The sequence below is a fragment of the Phyllopteryx taeniolatus genome, chromosome 18, assembly GCF_024500385.1.
Source record: "Phyllopteryx taeniolatus isolate TA_2022b chromosome 18, UOR_Ptae_1.2, whole genome shotgun sequence".
Classification (NCBI taxonomy): Eukaryota; Metazoa; Chordata; class Actinopteri; order Syngnathiformes; family Syngnathidae; genus Phyllopteryx; species Phyllopteryx taeniolatus.
This window is the reverse complement of record NC_084519.1, coordinates 18,997,900-19,017,578: the sequence shown is the minus strand read 5'-3', so window position 1 is coordinate 19,017,578 and position 19,679 is coordinate 18,997,900. Positions and strand designations below refer to the sequence as shown.

Genomic DNA, 19,679 nt, shown 5'->3' with positions numbered 1-19,679 from the left:
GCTCTTAAAGTCGCCGCTTTTAAACTGTACAAACTTTCAATGAATACATCGATGCGGGATTGAAGGCGCGTTTACTTTGAATGGGAACTGTTTTCTGATGCCCCCCCCCCCCCCCCAAGGGCCAAATGAAACGTTCCAACCGGCGCAGCCTGATGACGTATGATGGCGCGGGCGAAGGCGCTGCGAACGGAAGCTTGGTGAGTGCGGTACGAATTCTCTTCGAATGACAAACGTGAAACGAGGGGCGTGATGTCCTCGTGGCGGCAGCTGGAGCTTCATCCGAGGATCGTCAGCGCCCTCGGCAAAGGTGAGCAACCCTCTTCGCCGCATTTTCGAAGCGCGACCGTCACTCAGATGGACGGCCGGTAACGGCGTCCGAAATATCGCGGAGGAGCAGACAGCTGCATGCGAATGTGAACGGAAGGGGTGCACGTGACGTCACGCCCGCGGCCGCCGTGGCGGAGGAAATTTGGCGGCAGTCTTAAAAAAAAAAAAAAGAGTCCCCATTGCTTATTGTCCAAAAAGTGGGATCGACCTGAAAGCCATCAGGATTCCGGGATGATTTTGGTAGACGGAAAATGGAGAGAAAAAGCTTCAGGTCGCTTGAGGAGCACAACGCTAAACCGTCCGAAATATCGTCCGAAATATCGTCGTGACATTGGCAGAGGTGGGAGTGGCCGACGACTGATCCCAGATTTGAAAAACGCCGCGTTTGGCTGCACTTTGCCGCTTGGGAATTATTGAGGGATTTTCTGCACTTGTTGCGACGTCTCGGCAGCGCGCCGAGAGACTGCAGATGTTCCAGTTGCAGCGGTGTCCTTTTTTCGTGGGCAGCGTTCCTTTTGAAATGAACAAACAATAGAGTTGAGTGCAACAAAGTCTCATTTCGGGCCAAGAAAACGTCAACGACAAGATTTCTGTCGTCCTCCGTGTTATTGTCATTGTTGTGAATCGGACGTTTTCTCCCTTTTCTGACGGCTGTTACGGGCCATACCGGGAACTGAATCATCTTCAATTGATTTTTCTGCGTTTTCTGCACGGTCAATTTCCGATATTGCCCAAATGAACTCCATGGACGAGTTGATCACCGATTCAAATGCCGGCGACTTTACCGAAGGTGAAAAAGTTCCCGACTTGACAATTTTCCCTCTTTGGTTGTTTGGGCGTTTGCGCCGCCGCTCGTTCTCCAGCTGGCGTGCGCTCGGTCGGGGAGGTGCTGCGCACGTCCGGTCCGGACCTGCAGAGGCTGACCTCCTTGTCGGCCGCCGACGTCCGGCGACTCCTGACGGCCGCCGCTCGGCTCCGCGGGCCCCGCCCCCCGCTACCAGGTGACGTCCGGCCTCGCCCCGAACGCCGCGACTCGCCGAACGCTGACCGTGCCGCGTGTTCGCGTGCGCAGTTCTTCGAGCGGAGGAGTCCGGTCTCAGACTGGGCCTGGGCTGCCCCGTGTTGGACGGGCTGCTGAGAGGCGGACTTCCCGTAGGGGGCGTCACCGAACTGTCCGGAGAAAGCGGCGTCGGGAAGACCCAGCTGGCTCTGCAGCTCTGTCTCTCCGTACAGTACCCGGCCCGCCACGGGGGTCTGGACTCAGGTCAGTTACCGCACGATGGACTCACTTGGGGGTGGAGCTCATATGTGTGTGTGTGTACGCATAGGGGCCGTGTTTGTGTGCACCGAGGACGCTTTTCCCAGCAGACGTCTGCAGCAGCTGATCAGAGAACAGCGGCGTCTTCGCCCCGACGTCCCGCCGCACGTGACCGGCAGCCTTCGTTTCGCCGACCGCGTTTACGTGGAGCACGCCGCCGATCTGGTGGGTGGTCCCGTCGCGCGGGGTCCGAGTCTCGGTCGATTCGGGACGCCCGGGGTCCGCCGCCGTGGTCTGCGCTTCCCGCTCGATTGGCCCTCTCCCCTCCCCTCACTCCTGCAGACAAATTTGCCGGACCCTCACTCATCTTGGCTCTGTGCTCACCGTGCATACCGCCACTCGCACTCCCCGATGGTCTTTCGAATTTTCCGCCCAAACGACTGCAACGCGACCAACGATCGATCCGACTCGCCTCGTTGGTCCCGATGTCATCATTCAAAAAGTTACTACATGATGGCTGCACCTGTTTTGGGCCCGTCATGAACCTTTTATCTATCGCATGTCAGGTATTATGGAACTATATCATCATCATCATCATCGTCGTCGTCATCATCGTAATGCGTTGCACTTGTACAGGACCTCTCGAGCCACTCGGACACGTCATCATTTCATTTCATTTCATTTCGTGCGTGCGTGCGTCCGTTCCGCAGTCACAGCTGGTGGTGACAAGCTACTCGTGCAGCCACAGCTGCCCTGCAGGGGGCAGTCCGACGGAACCGTTCTGCGCCTACGGCCCCTCCGACCGCATTCATTCGCGGGCAAGGTGGGCTAAGTGTCTTGGCCAGGGACGCAACGGCCACACGCGCTCGGGGGGGGGGGTTACGAACGTCCTCGAGACGGCTAAAAAGGCACCCGTGTGTCGGCCTTTTGATTCTTCTTCTAGCCTGCGACTGTTTTACTACGGTTACTTGCATGTTCGAGATGAACTGTTTTTGGCTTGGTCAAACATGGATTACGACCAGAACCGTCCCGTTACGTCGCAATGGCATTTGTCTGTTTTCCCGATCCCGTTTGAAACGCGTCTGTCGTCAGACGTCGCTGCAGTCGTGCCTGCGGCGTCGCGTCGGCCTCCTGCTGGCGCGCCGCCTCGTCCGCTTCGTGGCCGTCGACTCGGTGGCGGCGCTCTTCAGGTCCGAGTTCGGAGTCGCCGATTGGCTGGAGAGAACCAAACAGCTGCTGACGCTCTCGTCCACGCTGCACCACCTTTGTCGCCAATTTGATGCCGCCGTCCTCTGCGTCAACCAGGTAACGCACACACACACACACACGCACACACACACACATCCTTTGCAGTAACCAAAAGCGTGCGTGTGTGTTGTAGGTGACCGACATCTTCAGCGACTCAGAGGAATATTTGGGGTAAAGTCCTATTTTTGAACACGCGTGCGTGCCAGGCGTGTCCACGGGCCGGCAAAAAAAAAAGCCAAACTAATATTTGACGCAGCTCGCGGGGGGGGGGGGGGGGGGGGGGGGGGTTTGGACCGCCCCGATGTAAACGCGTACAGAAAGCACATTTGAATTTGTATTTGTAACATTGACGTTCTTTACCATCAGACAAATTCGGTGGATAAAATCGCAAAAATAATCACATTTATTTGGATGAATATTGAAATCAACATCCATGAACAAAATTCTTCTTTGATTTTGAAACTTACGTATTTGTTGAACTGCCAAACCAAAACTTTATAACCTGAAAAAAATGTCCAATAATGGTAATATAGTAAAATAATGCGAGTGGTAAAAAAAACCTGCCTAATAATAAATAACCTATCTACATGCACTCCTGCAAAACATCCGAAATGATTCATAATTGTTCCTTCGATTCTGTTTTCATGATTGTTAGCAGCCAAAATCCGCCTGAATTTGAATTTCAACACTTTTTTTGTTATTTCCCCCCAAAAAATCCACAAAAACATCTGTTTTAGATCTTGTGGTATTTTGGTTTGAATGTAAGATTTGGAATATTTGACCGACCCCCCCAAAATTTGAAATTGGTTCAGCATAAAAAAATTCCCCATCTATAATTCAAACTCAAATGGCGCAAAAATACTAACGCTGAATCGGTTAGCATCCCCGAAATTGAAAGCGGGACTTGACCGATTGTGCTGTGAAAACGTTTGCTTGTCCGTCAGCCCTTCTTCCTCGAGCGTGCGCCCGGCGCTGGGCTTGGCGTGGGCCAACCAGGTGACGGTCCGGCTGACGATGCGGCGTCTCGGGGGGACGGTGAGCGAGGGTGACCGGGACGGCGCCCTCCGCAGGTTGGAGGTAGTGTTCGCGCCTCATCTGGCCCGAGCGGGACGGGACGCCGCCGTGCGGAAGGAGGGCGTCCGGGGACTCGAGGAAGTCTGAGGACGTTCGGAAACTCCGGGACGCCCCGCTCATCTGACGTTCGCGACAAGCAAATGAACATCTCGATATTTGTGAGAATGATTAAAGATGATTGTCATTGAGCCATTTTTTGGACGCGGCCTTGCTTTTCTCCGGGCAAACGTCGGCCACGCTGTTTTCAAAAGTTCTTGACCGTTCCAAATTGGAGGCGTTCCTCGTAAAGGCAATCCTTATGGGCAGCCCCTCCATTTACCGGCGATCCGTGAGCTTGAGGCGGCGTGTGGCCCCCCCCCCACTAGGCGCCAAGTTTGGATCCATTTTCAAACATGACAACATCTGGCCACCCTCGATTCACGTCGGTTTCCTCGCAGTGGAAGCACAATACGTTAGGTCCCGTCACGTTTTCCGCGTCTGGACCTTTCGTACGTGGAGAGCGAGCGATTGTTTTTCTTGTTTTGCTTTTTTTTTTTACACCACAAACTTGTCGAGTGCATTTCTATTTCTTATGACAAAAAAACGCGGGGCGTGAACAGATGAATTGCGTTTCCCTTGTTGTGTTTTGCCATTGGTCTGGTTTCCCGCGGCACCAGCGCAACACGGAATGTTGCTTAGAAGTTTTCCTTTCGCGAAGGAGCGATGAAAACGTGACGACAAATCCTCTCGGCGGCTTCTGTGTTGGGCAAAGCTCCCGAAGCCCGACGGAACGGGTAACATCGTCATAAGAACCGCTGACGCCTCATCAGTCACACCTTCTCTATCTGATTGGTTGAATTTCCTCGGACGCCGGGATGATTTCTGTCACAGATCGTTATTTTAGGTATTACTGTAAAGATTTATACTGGCAGTTTTATCAAAACTGACTGATTTTTATTCAAAACAAATGTGTTGGAAAGGCCGCTTTTTCCTTTGGAGCCCTCTTGCGGGCTCTTATTCTGAAGAGTCCACCGGAAACCCGGCGGCTATTTCCGGTGTTCCACTTACTTGACGATGATACGCAGTTTGTGAGCGAGCGTCGGACAGACAGACAGACGAGGAGGAGGAGAAGAAGAAGAAGAAGAAGAAGAAGCAGCAGCAGCAGCAGCAGCCTCTCGAAGGTGTGTTGCTCGTTGTTTTTGTTGACTTCCGTTCGCCGATCGATCTAGTGACGTCCCCGCATCTGAGCTCGCATGTGCGTAATTACACGCGAACGCAGCAAAGCGTCGCAGCGCAAATCGGGCTGGCGCTGTGACGTCACCATCGGCAACCAAACCGCTGATCCATCGCAGCACATCATAGCAATCGGCCCGCGTCTCGCCTCCCGGTGGCTGTGAGCGGCGTGACGAGATAAAAGCAACTCTTAAGGTTTTGGTTCGTTTGGCGCCCGAAACGCATCATTGAGTTGATCTTTTTTTGGGTTAGGGTTTTCAAGACAAAAGAGCTCATCGACCTCCACTTGTAACGAACGACTTCATCGTATCCTATTTCTCGGTTTGGCGCAACCCTGTCACAGAAACGGAAAAACGTAGTCGTTGAGCATAAAGTATGACTCGAGAAAAAGAGGCTTGCAAATGTTTGCGTTTCTGCAGTTAGCGGCTTTGCTAACTGCTAGCGTCTTTTTTTATGCTCATGTAAGAAGGTTAGGGTTGCGTTGGTTTGAGCGGCGCACTCCATGAAGACTGAAAAAAGACTTTTTTTCTCTCTTTCGCCTGAAAAAACCCCCCCAACTAATTCCACGTTATACTTGATTTGTCAGTTGGCCACCAAAAAAGAGGGAAAACAAAATCCTATTGAGCAGGAAGCACTTTTAGTACAAAGTGGAACTCGTTTGAGTTTTGTGGAAATGTTCTTTGAAAGGAACGCCAAGAAATGTGATTTGCTGAAAAAGGGCCAAACTCAACTATTGGCTGTTTTGTCGCCCGTTTGTTTTTTGCGCAGCTCCCGAGCACGATGTCCAGCGCCCCGCTGACCGCGTTGGCGGTCCTCTGCCTGGCGCTCCCGCCGGGCTGTCGGCCGGCCGCCGGCGACGACGACGACGCGCTCCGGGACCCGATCCGCAGGAACACGGACTTTTCTACCCGCTTGTATCGGGCGCTGGCGAGCCGCACCGACGACAACGTCTTGTTGGCCGCGGCGTCGGTGCGGCGCGGCCTGGCGGCGCTGCTCGCCGCCTCCGGGGGGACGACGCGGGAGCAGCTGCGTCTGGCGCTCGGTCCGGCCGGGCCGGAGCCTCAAGACGTCCCGGGTGGGTCGCGGGTCCTTCGGGATTTCTCGGCGTCCGGATCCGGTGTCCCCGTTAAGATCGACTGAAATTCTTTGGCTGTGTTCCGGACCCCGCCCCCAAAACCGAGACAAATAATTGATGCGAAATGGGCTTTGCCTGTCGACCGAACGGAAAAGCCGGACCCCGAAAACACAAACTGTGTTTTCACACGCGGCGTCGTATTCCGTGTCGGGGAGTAACCCTGTTGACATTTCGTGCGAGTTCATCACTGAATGGCAAAATTCATGTGAGAGCCGTCAAATTGCAGCTGCTTTTGGAAAAGCATCGGGCTTCCTAAAGCCGGCGCTTGCGATCGGCTCGCTCTTGTTTTCCCAATGTGACCTCGGAGGCCTTCTTTGAAGAAGAAGCCGTCGTCGAAATGTAATCCAACATAAGGAGTTATTTGACTTTTTCAATGGTTCCCTTTTCGCCAGGTTAACTTGTCATCGTAAAGCAAGACCATTTCCGAAGTCGTCTCGCCAACTCCGATTGATTGCGCCGTCCGTCGAAGGTCGCGTATTTTGTCGGTTTCGACTCTCCAACACGGACTTGGTGTCAAAGTGTCAATTCCATTTGGAAAAAAAGGCCGCTTTTGTGTCCGCCCACTTTCCTCCGATTGGCATCCCCGGCGTAGGATGACTAATCTTAGTGCCGTACTGACGAGCCGGGGGGGAGTTAGATGGCACAATTAACAGGCTATCGGTCTGCCCGTCTCATACCGGCCACGGGTCGCCAAGGCGGGATACGGCGCGACAGAAACGGTCCAATGACTTGGAAGACTGTCCAATTGTCATCACGGCCGCACGTTTCCATCGCGTGCGATATTACGGCGCGCCCGTTTCACCCGCACCCCTCCTCCTCAGATCCGTTCTCGGTGACGACGAGCGTGCCGCACGGGGGCGCCGCCCTCAACCTGAAGGAGGGCGTGGCCGTCTTCGCCGACGCCGGCGCGCAGCCGTCGGCGTCGTACGCGGATCTCGTCCAGAGCGAGTTCGGCGGCGCCGTGAAAAGCGTGAGCTTCGCCGCGTCGCAGGACGCCGCCGACACCGTCAACGCCTGGGTCCGGCGGCGGACCGGAGATGAGGTTCAGGACCTGGTGGCCGAACTGGAGCCCGACACGCGGCTGCTACTTGCGACTGCCGCATCCTACCAAGGTACTAGTACAGTTTTCTAGCGCATTTCATTCACAAGGTCGCTCATTGTGCTTCACGGTAGGACAATTCGGCACATTAGTCGAACGACGAGGGTGCATTAGTAATGGTTTTGTTTTGCTAGCGCCACTTTTGACCTACTAGTACACCGTTAAACTGTGCCGGTGAATTACTGTGGCGCATCAGTGACACCGCTAGGCTCAACAAGTGGGCAACAAGTGTCACGCACTAGGCGGTCGGGCCGGGCGCGAGTCATTATGGGAGTACTTTCGGAGGCGGTACTTGGGGTTGAAGGTTTGCAAAGCACTGTACTAGTACCCGGACACGAAATGCTGAAAGCGCGTGCGCCTTCTCCGCCAGGTCGCTTCAGTCAGGCGTTCAACGCCAGCGCCACTCAGGACGAGCGCTTCTACGTGGACAAGTACCACACGGTCAGCGTGCCCATGATGTTCCGGGCCGACAAGTACTTCCTGGCGTACGACCGCTCGCTGAAGGCGGGCGTGCTGCGGCTGCCCATGGCGGACGGAGCGGCCATGCTGGTGGTGCTGCCCGACGAAGACGTGGACCTCGGCGCCGTGGAAGACCACGTGACGTCGGAAAAGATCCGGGACTGGATCGGGCGGCTCAAGAAGACGTGAGTCGTCCGCACGCAAGTGGAAGTGCGAGCGCCGATCCGAGTCTCGAGTACTTCGCCGCAGGCTCCGGAATGTATTGAACTCGTTCGCTGCCGGCATTTCGCCCAATTTTCACCGACTTCCCAGAAAATTCTGTTGCGTCATCGACGACTTGCCACTGAAGTCGTCTTCCGGCCTCCTTTCGTGTGAACAGGAAGCTGGAGGTGCAGCTGCCGCGCTTCCTGTTAGACCGCTCCTACTCTCTGGCGGACGTCCTGCGCACCCTGGGCGTCGTCCGAGCGTTCGGGGAGGACGCCGACCTGAGCGACGCGGGCGTCCCTCCAGGCGTCGCCGTGTCACAGGTGAGCCGACGCCGGCGCGCGCCTCCCCACGTCGCGACCTGACGTCGGGTCCGTCCGCAGGTTCTTCATAAAGCCGTCGCGTCGATGGACGAGAGCGGCGGAGGAGACGCGTCGGGAGGCGGGGCCGCCGCCGCCGTCTTCTCCGATCCTCCCCCTCGACTGACCGTCAACCGACCGTTCCTCTTCGTGGTCTACCATCGGGCCAGCGGCGCCCTGCTCCTGATGGGGCGACTGCGCGACCCCACCAAGAAATAAGTCCGCGCGGACGCTCGCGGTCACCCGCGCAGGTTGAATCCAGGCAACCGGACTCCAAACGCAACTCGCGACGCCTCTCAAAGCGCGAGGACCAAGTCCCTCCGAGCGACCCTCGAGGCCGATGCGTACTTTCCACGTCGCGCGCTTCCTTCCGATGGTAGCGTGCCACGTTTGGCGGTCGCGTGCGTGCGCGCCTTGCATGCGCGCACGCACGCGTCCCCGGGGGTTGCACGCACACCCGACAACGATCCGTAGGCACGCAAAAACAAAAGGTTACTTGTCGCTTGGTTAGTTCGTTGCGATTCGCTGTCACTTCTCAAGGCAATTCAAGAAAAAACAGACGGAGGCAAAGACGTCATTAGCATCTTCAGAAACCGTTATTGATCAAATGATATGAAAATGAAAAACGGCGCCGCTCTGACGCGTTGGCGGTCGGCGCACTTCGTATGTGGAAAAGTCTGAATTGGCGCAAAATAGGAGAGCGGTTTCTTCTGGTCAGCAGTCGGTTTGCGTCTCAAGAAAAAGAAGAAGAAGGAGGAGGAGGAGGCCGCCTTCCTTTGACTCCAAATGGCTCCAAAGAGATGATCAGCGGGCCACGCAGGGATTATCCAGGTCCACGAGTTGAAGCGGCCAATCGAGTTCCAACGTTTGGAAGGGAAGACGTCTTCAACTCACGAGAAAGGTCAAGTCGCCTCCATTCAACCTTTGCGGGTCACCAAGAAATCACGCCGTCGTCGCCGAGCGCCGTTATTTAGCCAACGCGGCGCCCAAAGCGTCCAGAAGGGCGGCGTCCGTGAGCTCTCGGCATGCTTCCGTATAGTAACCGCTTTATTAGGCACACTCGCGCATTAACCCTCCTGCACGCGTCACCGTTGTTTCATGTTGTTCTCCAAAAAAAAGAATGTCGCCATATCATTAGGAACCCCTTTGACAATGTACGCGGACGTCGGCGCGAGAATAAAGTTATCGAATCCGACGTCGGCGTGAACTTCCCTGAGCTGCGACGCTAACCCCAAGCTAACCTTTTTACAGACGATTCATCGCAGCGACCCCGGATACCGTGCAAATACGCCCCCAGTGGCGGCAGCCAGTGCATACATGTAATAATATCGTCAAAATGGCGTAAAAATAGTGCTATAATCTTCCACGCATGCTATCGGCTCTCACCTTTGACCTTTTTGCTGTCCAATAAAAATAAAAATCTCATTTTGGCGAACAATCTCAGGCGTCGGTCCTCATTTCCGAGCCGCTTTCACTTTTTTCTTTTCCAAATTCCATCTGTCACAAAATGAGGAAGATGATGAAGCCGTCCGATGAAAGCGTGCCGGACGAAAGCCGTTCCGACGAGTTGGCGAGGAAAATTGGCGAGAGCGTTAGCTTAACCGTACCCGTGACTTGCTTGGCAGTCGCAGAATGACGTCATCAACCGGGCAAATACCGCCGGGAGCTCAAATACGGAGACGAGCGCCGCATCCTCGAGCTGACGTCTCGAAAGACCGATTGCGACTGACAAGACTGCAGCGACCCTGCATATTGTTCCGATTCTGCGCTTTCCGTTGGTGTTGGGCTCCACGAAGGCAACGTAAAAAAGTGGCAGTCAGACGACCGAAAGTGCTTCTTTAGGAAAAAGGGTTCATCGCCATTTTTGGTTTGGTTTGGTCATTCATCATTTAAGAGCACGATTCGATTTCAAATAAAATACATTTCTCCTCTTTCTATTTGGTGGAACGCAATAAACGCCTTTGACTGAAATAAGAAACGGTGTGAAATACAGTTCTTGATAAACAAGTGTAGTTCATTTTTAGCGGGCGCGGTCCCGATTGGGAGCGCCGTTGCAGCGAGCGCGCGGCCTCTTTCCGAGGAGTGACGTCGGCCGGAATCGCTCGCCAACTCCTTGCTGTAAACTCTCCAAACACATTTTGAATGGAGCCTGCTCAGTAAAGTCACAAAGTTCCTCTTAAACTCGAGCCATCAGGAAAGTAACTACGTTACTTTTAAGCTCAGCTAATCAGTGAAGTACCTGAGTAACTTTTAAACTCAAGTAATCTGTGAAGTAACTAAGTTACCTTCAAACTACAACCCCAATTCCCATGAAGTTGGGACGTTGTGTTAAAGATAAATAAAAACACAATCCAATGATTTGCCAATCGTGTTCGACCTATATTGAATTGAACACACTCCAAAGACAAGATATTTCCTGTTCAAACTGATCAACTTGATTGTTTGTAGCAAATAATCATGAACTTGGAATTTGATGGCTGCAACACGTTCCCCAAAAAGCTGGGACAGGTGGCAATAAAGTTGAGGAATGCTCATCAAACACGTGTTTGGAACATCCCACAGGTGAACAGGCGGGTGCCGTGATTGGGTAGAAAAGGAGCTTCCCTCAATTGCTCAGTCACTCACAAGCAAAGAGCAAGCTACAGCCGGAAGTGCAACTTAAAACTCTACTATGCAGAGCAAAAGCCATTTATCAACAACACCCAGAAACGCCGTCGGCTTCTCTGGGCCCGAGCTCATCTAAGATGGGCCGACGCAAAGTGGAAAAGTGTTCTGTGGTCCGACGAGTCCGCATTTCAAATTGTTTTTGGAAACTGTGGACGTCGTGTCCTCCGGGCCAAAGAGGAAAAGAACCATCCGGACCGTTATGGACGCAAAGTTCAAAAGCCGGCATCTGTGATGGTATGTGATGGCTGTGTTAGTGCCAATGGCATGGGTCACTTACACATCTGTGAAAGCACCATTCATGCTGAAAGGTACATACAGGTTTTGGAGAAACATACGCTGCCATCCAAGCGACGTCTTTTTCACGGACGCCCCTGCTTATTGCAGCGAGACAATGCCAAACCACATTCTGCACGTGTTACAACAGCGTGGCTTCGTAGTAAAAGAGTGCGGGTACTAGACCTGTCTCCCATTGAAAATGCGTGGCGCATTATGAAGCGTCAAATACGACCACGGAGACCCCGGACTGTTGAACGGCCGAAGCTGTACGTCGATCGAGAATGGGAAAGAATTCCACCTGCAAAGCTTCAACAATGAGTGCGCTCAGTTCCCAAACGTTTATTGTTGTAATGTTGTTCAAAGAAAAGGTGACGTAACGCAGCGGTAAACAAGACCCTGTCCCAGCTTTTTTGGGAACGTGTTGCAGCCATCAAATTCCAAGTTGATGATTATTTGCTCAAAATAATGCTACTATATGTTTGTGAGAAGAGCTTAGTGTGCATCTGTAAAGGAATGTGGCAAGCAAAACGTCTACGCAGTGTCGCGTAACCCTCTCAGGTCACCTCGCGAACAACGTAGCCGATATGTAGACCGAAGCACCCCGCCCCCCACGGTGAGACCGTTGGAAAGCCTAACAATACGTGCTGGGGACGAGCTCTGCCTGAAGGTCCACGAGGGCCGTGCAAAAGAGGTCCTCGGACCCCCCGCGTATGCAACGAGCGACCGAAACACTAAAGTGTCCCTGCAACAGCGGTACCGTGCGTCAACAGTAGCGACAGCGTGAAATGGAGACCGTGCACAAAGGTCCCACGCCACGTTAAAGGTCACGTGCGGTAAGACGAGAGGCGGCTGCTAAAAAAAGAAAGGGGCCGCTCGCTGGCAGAACGCGGACGGCTCGTCGCGGCTCTGCAAACGGGAAACTTGTCTTCGGTGAGAACTTGTCTTCTGCTGATTTTTTGGGGGTCAAAGTTGACGACGGGTCCCGTCCTCACGAGCGCACTTTGTTCTTCCTTGTCGTGCGTCCAAACCAGCGGAGACGTTCGCTCCCGGGAACGTCTCAAAGTTTCCGTCATGGCGGACGCGGCGGGATGGGACGATTATTCGGCGTACGGCGACCTGAGCGACGACGAGCTGCTGCGGCTCGCCGTCGAGCGCAGCCTGCTGGACGCCCCCGCCGAGCCCGCCGCGGGCCTGCGGCCTCCTGACCTGAAGGTCAACAAAGTTCAACGAGTTGCATCTGAGCAGCAAGGCCCCGCCCACTACAGCTCGCCAAACCCGCCGAGACAAAAGCCCCCCGACGTGTGCGTATGGCCGCCAAACTTGCAATCGTGACAGTACCGTCCCGAAACACTTGTTTTGTTTTGTTTTGTTTTTTCTTTTCTCTTTCTGTTGCGCTTCCCCCAAAATCCCCGCGTGTCACTGAAGGGGCGGGGCTTTCCCAGCTTTCGGCGACCCGCCCGCAACGTCTCAATTCTGGACCGTTTTGAAACCCGATTGCACATATTTTGCAATTTCTTTGGCTTTTATTGATTCCAATTTGTCCGACTTCCGTGACGCGTGAACTTTACGAGACCTTTTTTGCAACTTGGCTGCGACTTTGAGGAGTGATATTTATTTACCCTCTTCAAAAACGAACGCTCTTGTTTTTTGGTAACGGATTCATGGCATTTCCAGATGATTTGAGATACGAGTGCGTGGCGTGGCGAGCGTGGTCACAGAACCGATGGAACTCATGTCTCAAGGCGCCGCCGTAGTCTCATCCAGGTTAAGGGCTAGGGTCCGACCTTTTGGATGACCTCCAGATGTTTTTTTCAAATTGTGAAAGTACGAGTATGAGAAACGCGCTCAGCGTATGTTCGCTCGCCCGCAATCGGACGGCTCCCGCCGAATAGGAAAAGCCGGCTTCCCGGGAAGACGGGCGTGGCGTGTTCTCCGTGCTGATTGGCTGTCGTCTGGTGTGTGTGTGTGTGAGTTGCAGAAAGACTTTCGAGGGCAGCGTCAGCCCTTTCACCACCGGCGCCGGGAAGAAGATGTTGGCTTTCCGCAAATGGGACGGCACTTTGGTCCACGTCGGGCCAGAGCTTCAGGAGTACGTTTGATCCTGAAGCCTGAACTTCCCCGTAACCCTAACCCTTAACCTCGGCCACCTCATCCCTGACCCGAAGTTCAGGACTCTGCTTGCTTCTGCACCCTAACCCTAATCTTCTCCTGAAGCGGAACCCTAACCCTAATCAGGAGGTCAGGGGTCACGTGTGCGTCCGTTTGCTGTGTTGGTCAGGAAGGAGGAGCCCCTGTTCCAAGCGATCCGCGCGGGCGACGTGGCTCACCTGAAGGCTCTGATGGCGTCTTCCGGAACCGACCCGATGCCGCCGGGCTGGCTGGCCGTCCACCAGGCGGCGTTTTACGGCCAGGAGGCGTGCCTCAGGGTCCTTCTGTCGGGTAACGGACCCACTGACTTTGGACGCGTGACGTAGCGCGACGAAGCCGGACCTGAGAAAATAGGGAGCTAAATACAAAGGGACTGACGAGACAACGAGGCACACCTGGACTCGACGCCAGCCGATCGGTTGACATTAGGGGCGGGACTGATGAGAACAGCCGGAGAGACCACGACGTAACGAGCGAGGCGCGCTGGGGAAACGAAAAGAAAAGACAACATGAAACTCAACTAGATCCCGGCAAAGCGTAAAGCAAAAGGCAACAAAAGGCGGATCGTCGCGCAAAAGAATTCTTGTCATACTTTATTTGTTTATTTCCAAAAGAAAACGCAGCCGAAACAAAGTGCTGGACATAAAAACAACTCACAAAAAACACAATCAATAATTCAACCTCTCGCATAAAAACAATCCTCCGCAATATCCAACCACACGTAAACACCTCGAGACACGCAGCGCCTCCAAACGTGTCGAGGTTGTGGTCGGCTCCCCCCGGAGGAGGGACAAAGGACAAAGGACAAAGGACGTCTGCGCCCTGCTCGGCGTGCGAGGGTTCGCGCTTTTGATTCCTCTCGTTGCAGTCGACGTCAGGGTCGGCGACGTTTTAGAAAGTGAAAGCGACTTACCGATGAATGCAAAGGGTTACCAGTTGGACACAAAGCTCGAAAATAGCGCCAATGACCTTCGCGTGTTGTGACTAATGAATGAATAATGCTCATCTGCGATGAGAGACGGAGAACACGATTCAAGCCTCCGGTATGAGTAAACCGTAAACGCGCGTCGGCCGCGGCTCGGATGGAAACAAACTGCACTTAGCATCTGTTAGCTCGTTCCTCGGCGAGGAACTTCCCATTCTGCTCAAAGGAAGGAAACGCTTGAAATCTCCTGTCCCACTTGCTTTCCTTTCCTTCGCAAGCTGCGGCACGCAGGGGACGTCAGATGCCAAAAAGCCGGTCGCTCCTCACGGTCGGAGGTCGGGCCTCGCAAACAACCGGAGAATGAAGTCAGATAGGGTCGATATTTTGTTCCGACGACACATCGGAAAGAACACAAAAAGGTGCGCGTAAGAGCGGCTCGCTCTCGGCACTCCCCCAAAGCAAAATACAAAATCCAATAAATACATCAATCGGACAAAATGGGAATCGTGAGGAGTGAATTGAAAGCGCGGGGGAACGCCGTATACACCAACATAAAACAGGCGTCAAGTGAAAGAACTTCAGGCATTGTCAGGCATTTCTTTGACCGAGAAAACCACAGAATCCAGAAAGAGCGTTACAACACTACAAGCTAACACGCTAACCAGCTAGCATCTATTTTCCGGTGCTCAGCCCAGCCGGGGACGGTCAACAAGCGCAGCGAGCACGGCGAGACGTCGCTGCTGGTGGCCGTCGGCAGGGAGCATCCGCCGTGCGCTCGACTTCTGCTGGAGAACGCCGCCGATCCCGACGCCGCCAACCGGGATCGCGAGACTCCGCTGTACAAAGGTACCGAGAGCGACCGCCGTCCGGTCGTGCGCCGGTTGCATTGAGCCGTCCGTCGTCCTCCCCGCAGCCTGCGAGAGGGACAACCCGGCGCTGGTGGCGCTCTTGCTCAATCACGGAGCGGCGGTCGACGCCAAGTGCTTCCAGGGCTGGACGGCCCTGCACGAGGCCGCGTGCCGCAACAACGTGGAGATCTGCCAGATGCTCCTGAAGGCTGGCGGCAAACACAGCCCAAAAGACAATTACGGCATCACGCCGTTGTTCACCGCGGCTCAGAGCGGACAAGTCGCCTCTCTGCGTCTCCTGGTCAAACACGGTAAGTCGCTCCGATGACGGCGGAGCCCCGTACCCGCCTTTACCCTTTGACCCCGACCCCAGGCGCAGACATCAACAGTCAAGCTGCAGACGGAGCGACGGCTCTCCACGAAGCCGCTAAGAACGGCCACGCCGACGTCGTGGAGTTCCTCCTTTCCCAGGAAGCGGACGCCAACATCGCAGGGAAGGCGGGACTGCTGCCGCTGCACATCGCCGCCCGCAAAGGAAGCGACACGTAAGCGCGAAGACGGCACTCGTCCAAACTTGGTCCGCCGAGGGCCGCGCGGGTGCAGAAAGATGGAGGGATGCCAGGGCCCGGTCCTCATTGGCTCCTTCGGGAAACACACTAAAACCAACCCATCGAGCCATTTTCTGTACATTCGGTCCTTCCTCGCCATATCGCGGTCTCGCCGCGTGGCAGATTTCTTGCTGTGGTTTTGTCGTCACCGGCTTTCCACACGGACTAATTACTGTTACTGCAGACTCTTTACTGCAGGAGGAAAAAGTGCCTCAAAAACACAAAGTCCAACGTTTGGGATCTTTTCACACGTCAAAAAACAAGACGACAAAGTCCAATGTGTCAACTGCAAAGCAGAACCGGCTGACACAAGTGCACGTTGAGGGGAAAGTCAACACCGTTAGCTTATTTAATGTCGCCCGACAGCCGTCCGGCAACTTCCTGTTTCCTTTCCCAGCGTCGTGTCCATGTTGATGCCGGCCACCAGCAAGACGAGAGTCCGCCGCGCCGGCATCAGTCCGCTCCACGTGGCCGCCGAGCACAACCGGGACGACGTCCTGGAGACGCTGATCCGGGCCGGGTTCGACGTCAACGCCCAGCTGTGCGAAGAGCGCTCCAGACTGTACGAGGACCGGCGCAGCACGCCGCTCTACTTGGCCGTCGTCAACTACAACGTGGACAACGTTCGCGCGCTGCTGGACGCCGGCGCCGATCCCAACCTGGACGTGTTCGGGCCGCTCCTGGTGGCGGCGAGGCAAGGCTGCATCGAGAACGTCACGCTGTTGGTGGAGGGCGGCGCCGACATTAACGCTCGCGTCCCCACCCACCCCACCACCTTCCCCGCCATCTTTATGTTGGCCATGAAGTACCTGCCCATGTTCAAGTACCTGCTGGACAACGGCGGCGACGCCCTCTCCTGCTTCGACTGCGTGTACGGGAACGGCCCGCACCCGCCGCTCCAAACCACTAGGTCGCACCCGGGTCACCTGGGCTTCATCGAAGGACAGCGTCCGCCCGTCGGGGTGACGCGAGGCGTTCAGGTGATCGGAGCGGGAAACCCGCGTCGCAGCGGTACCTTGACTTGCGAGTTTTTCCCGGCTCCCAGCCATCGCTTGATCGACGTTCGGCTTTGTGTCGCGAGCCAAACTTTTGAGTTGCGCACGACGTACGAAAAAGAAAAAATGGTTCCCGACCCGATCACGTGCTTCTGAGCTGATCGGTGAAAACGATCCCTTATCCGTGCCATATCCGTAATGCTTGACTGGAAACTGTGAGGCGTGTTAGTGGAACGCAAGCGCGGAAAGAACAACTCAACTCAGAAGTCAAGGTACCACAGAATATACACGATGTCTCTGTAGCTCTTTGTGTCAGACCTGCGATGACCCCCGTGCGCGAGATTGACGCCAAACATTTCTATTTCACATTGAACATTGATCCATCAATGAATCCATCCGCCGTAGGCCGGTCCCAAGCCCGGACGAATGCAGAGGCTTGCGTCAGGAAGGGCATCCGGCTTCAAACTTTGCCAATCAAATATGAGCGTTGATCCAAAGAATTCCATACCGGATCGGTCGTGGCCCGGGTTTACAACGTCCGCCGCCGGCGCCCCGCAGGTCGAAAACCCGCGGGGCGTCGGCGGTGTGGCTTCAAACCTCGGGCAAAACCGCATCGGCTACAACTCGCCGTCTTTGTTTAACAGCGAAGAATATTTCGAGTCTGGAAGCTGAAGCGCGAGCGCCGAGGAAGTAACCGGCCTCCGTCTTTGTGTGTGGCCGCCAGTTCTGCGAAATGATCTCGGCCCCCGGCATCAGCCGGTGGGCGGGGCCTATCATCGACGTGCTGCTGGACTACGTGGGTCACGTGCGCCTCTGCTCTCGCCTGCTCGACCACTTGGACAGTTTCGACGACTGGAGCGTCATTAAAGACAAAGCCGGTGGGTGAACATCTGGCCTCCACAAACCACTGCCTGAATCATCGTCAATTGATGTTTGTTCAATGTTTAATAATGAATTATTCAAATTTGAATGGAAATGAAAGTTTTTTTTTTGTTTTTTTTTTAACTCCGATTCGTGGATTAATCGGAAAAAATAATCGACGGATGAATCGATTGTTACGTTTCAGCCTTAGCGGACCCAAACGGCCAGTTAAAAGCCAACGTCTCTCTCTTTTTTGTGCAGCTTTGCCGAGGCGGCTGCTGCAGCTGTGTCGCGTGCGCGTCGTGCAGGTGGTCGGGCGGCGGCGCTTGAAGAGTTTGCCGCTCCCCGCGAGCCTCGTCCGCTTCCTGCAGCACCGGGAAGCTTCTGTGGATTTCTGAACGCGGATGCTGTTGTTTTTGTCGTCTGAAATGTAAACGCAGTCGCTCGCCGTCGCCTTCTCTGGCAACGACGACCTTCCCAACATGGCCCCCACGTAGGCACGTGCAGTAGCCGGGCTGGCGTATCTCGTTTTTATAGCTATGCCCGCGAAGCCCAATAGAAGACGACGTGCGCGGTCATGTGACTGTCTTGTATCGTTCGATTGGTGAACTAGCGTTAAACGTCACAAGCGGTTACGTTGTATCGGCGTAAACAGCGCCCAATGCGGAAGTTGTAGTCTAAACAGATCGCACACTGAAAAAAAACCAAACAAAACTGATAAATAAGCAATAATTGATCAAGAAAAGTTGCGGAGCTGCGTAAAAGTACCGTGTCTTAACATAAATACTCAAGTAAAAGTAAAACGTATGCTGCATTAAAACTACTCTCACAAGTACAATTTATCCAAAATGCTACTAGAGTAACTTGTCGCGGAGTAAATGTAGCGCGTTTCTACGCATCTCTGCTCCCTGGTCAGGATTTCATGTTCTCAATAAATGCGATGAAAGACACACTAAAAGTGGTCTAGGAGCGCCCCTGCACACAAGCTGTTCCTCAGCCCATTTTTTTTTGCTTTGACTTGCGAGCGCAAACCTTTTGCATTGATAGTTAGCCGTTTAGCTTGCAATGGAAGATGGAAAAAAGCAAGCCGCCAACAATCCATTTTCTGTACGGCTTCTCCTCACGCGGGTCGCGGGCGTGCTGGAGCCCATCCCAGGTATCTTCGGACGAGAGGCAGGGTACGCCCTCAACTGGGCGCCAGCCAATCGCGGGGCACGTAAACACAAACAACCAGTCACACCTCCGGGCAATTTAGAGTCTTCAATCCGTGCATGTTTTTGGGATGTGGGAGGAAAGCGGAGTACCCGGAGAAAAGCCACGCAGGCATGCGAAGAACATGCAAACTTCACACAGGCGGGGCCGGGATTTGAACCCCGGTCCTCAGCACTGTGGAGCAGATGTCGTCCCCCAGCAGCTGCCATCATTTTCAAAATTGGAACAAATAAAGGCTTGAACTATTTCACTGTGTGTGTGTGTGTGTGGTGAACTAATATAACATACGAATGATTCCCTCGATGCTCCAATTTTGGGGCACATACCTGGAATACGACTGCTGAACTGAGAACTCGACAGAGTTTAACTGTCAATATCTGCCTTTATAAAGTACATTATAGAGTGCTGTTTTTCTCATTAAATAAAGCAAATCTTTGTTTTTTGGGAGGCTGGAACAGGTTAAGGACTTTCGCTCATTTCAAAGTGGAAAGAGGATTTGAGATTTGGAAGGAATTCAACTTGCATCTCAAGGCACCACCGTATTTTTGCCGTATTTCAAGACGACGACGACGAGCGCGTCCTTCCTCTTGTCTCTCTGTGGGAGTTCTCTGTAACAGGAAGTGACGTCATCACGACAAACACATTCCTGTTCAAACACAAACTTCCTGTTTGGAGAACGCGATGTTCTTTTTGATCATCACGTCTCTCCAAAATATACAAACATTTGACGTTTGCTTTTTTCAACGATATTGTGTTAGCCGTTT

General features: G+C 54.0%; 3 protein-coding genes across 3 annotated transcripts; all 3 read left to right on the top strand.

Annotated features, from left to right (window-relative positions):
* The first annotated feature begins 108 nt into the window (after positions 1–108).
* xrcc3 (X-ray repair complementing defective repair in Chinese hamster cells 3) lies at positions 109–4,095 on the top strand. The gene is made up of 7 exons (XM_061753468.1): positions 109–307; positions 1,191–1,328; positions 1,400–1,591; positions 1,656–1,810; positions 2,678–2,890; positions 2,967–3,004; positions 3,778–4,095. The coding sequence occupies exons 1-7, from the start codon at positions 250–252 to the stop codon at positions 3,992–3,994; spliced, it is 1,011 nt and encodes a 336-aa protein (XP_061609452.1). The 5' UTR covers positions 109–249; the 3' UTR covers positions 3,995–4,095.
* Positions 3,950–9,813, top strand: LOC133468052 (ovalbumin-related protein X-like). The gene is made up of 7 exons (XM_061753462.1): positions 3,950–4,065; positions 4,972–5,067; positions 5,888–6,194; positions 7,076–7,366; positions 7,724–7,997; positions 8,192–8,339; positions 8,400–9,813. Exons 1-7 carry the CDS (start codon positions 4,048–4,050, stop codon positions 8,592–8,594), a joined length of 1,329 nt encoding a protein of 442 aa, XP_061609446.1. The 5' UTR covers positions 3,950–4,047; the 3' UTR covers positions 8,595–9,813.
* Positions 9,814–11,768: 1,955 nt separating this feature from the next.
* LOC133468050 (ankyrin repeat and SOCS box protein 2-like) lies at positions 11,769–19,162 on the top strand. Its single transcript, XM_061753459.1, has 10 exons — positions 11,769–12,248; positions 12,350–12,619; positions 13,297–13,407; positions 13,597–13,757; positions 15,082–15,237; positions 15,305–15,550; positions 15,613–15,784; positions 16,245–16,827; positions 17,567–17,720; positions 17,965–19,162. The coding sequence occupies exons 2-10, from the start codon at positions 12,390–12,392 to the stop codon at positions 18,099–18,101; spliced, it is 1,950 nt and encodes a 649-aa protein (XP_061609443.1). The 5' UTR covers positions 11,769–12,248; positions 12,350–12,389; the 3' UTR covers positions 18,102–19,162.
* Positions 19,163–19,679: the final 517 nt, after the last annotated feature.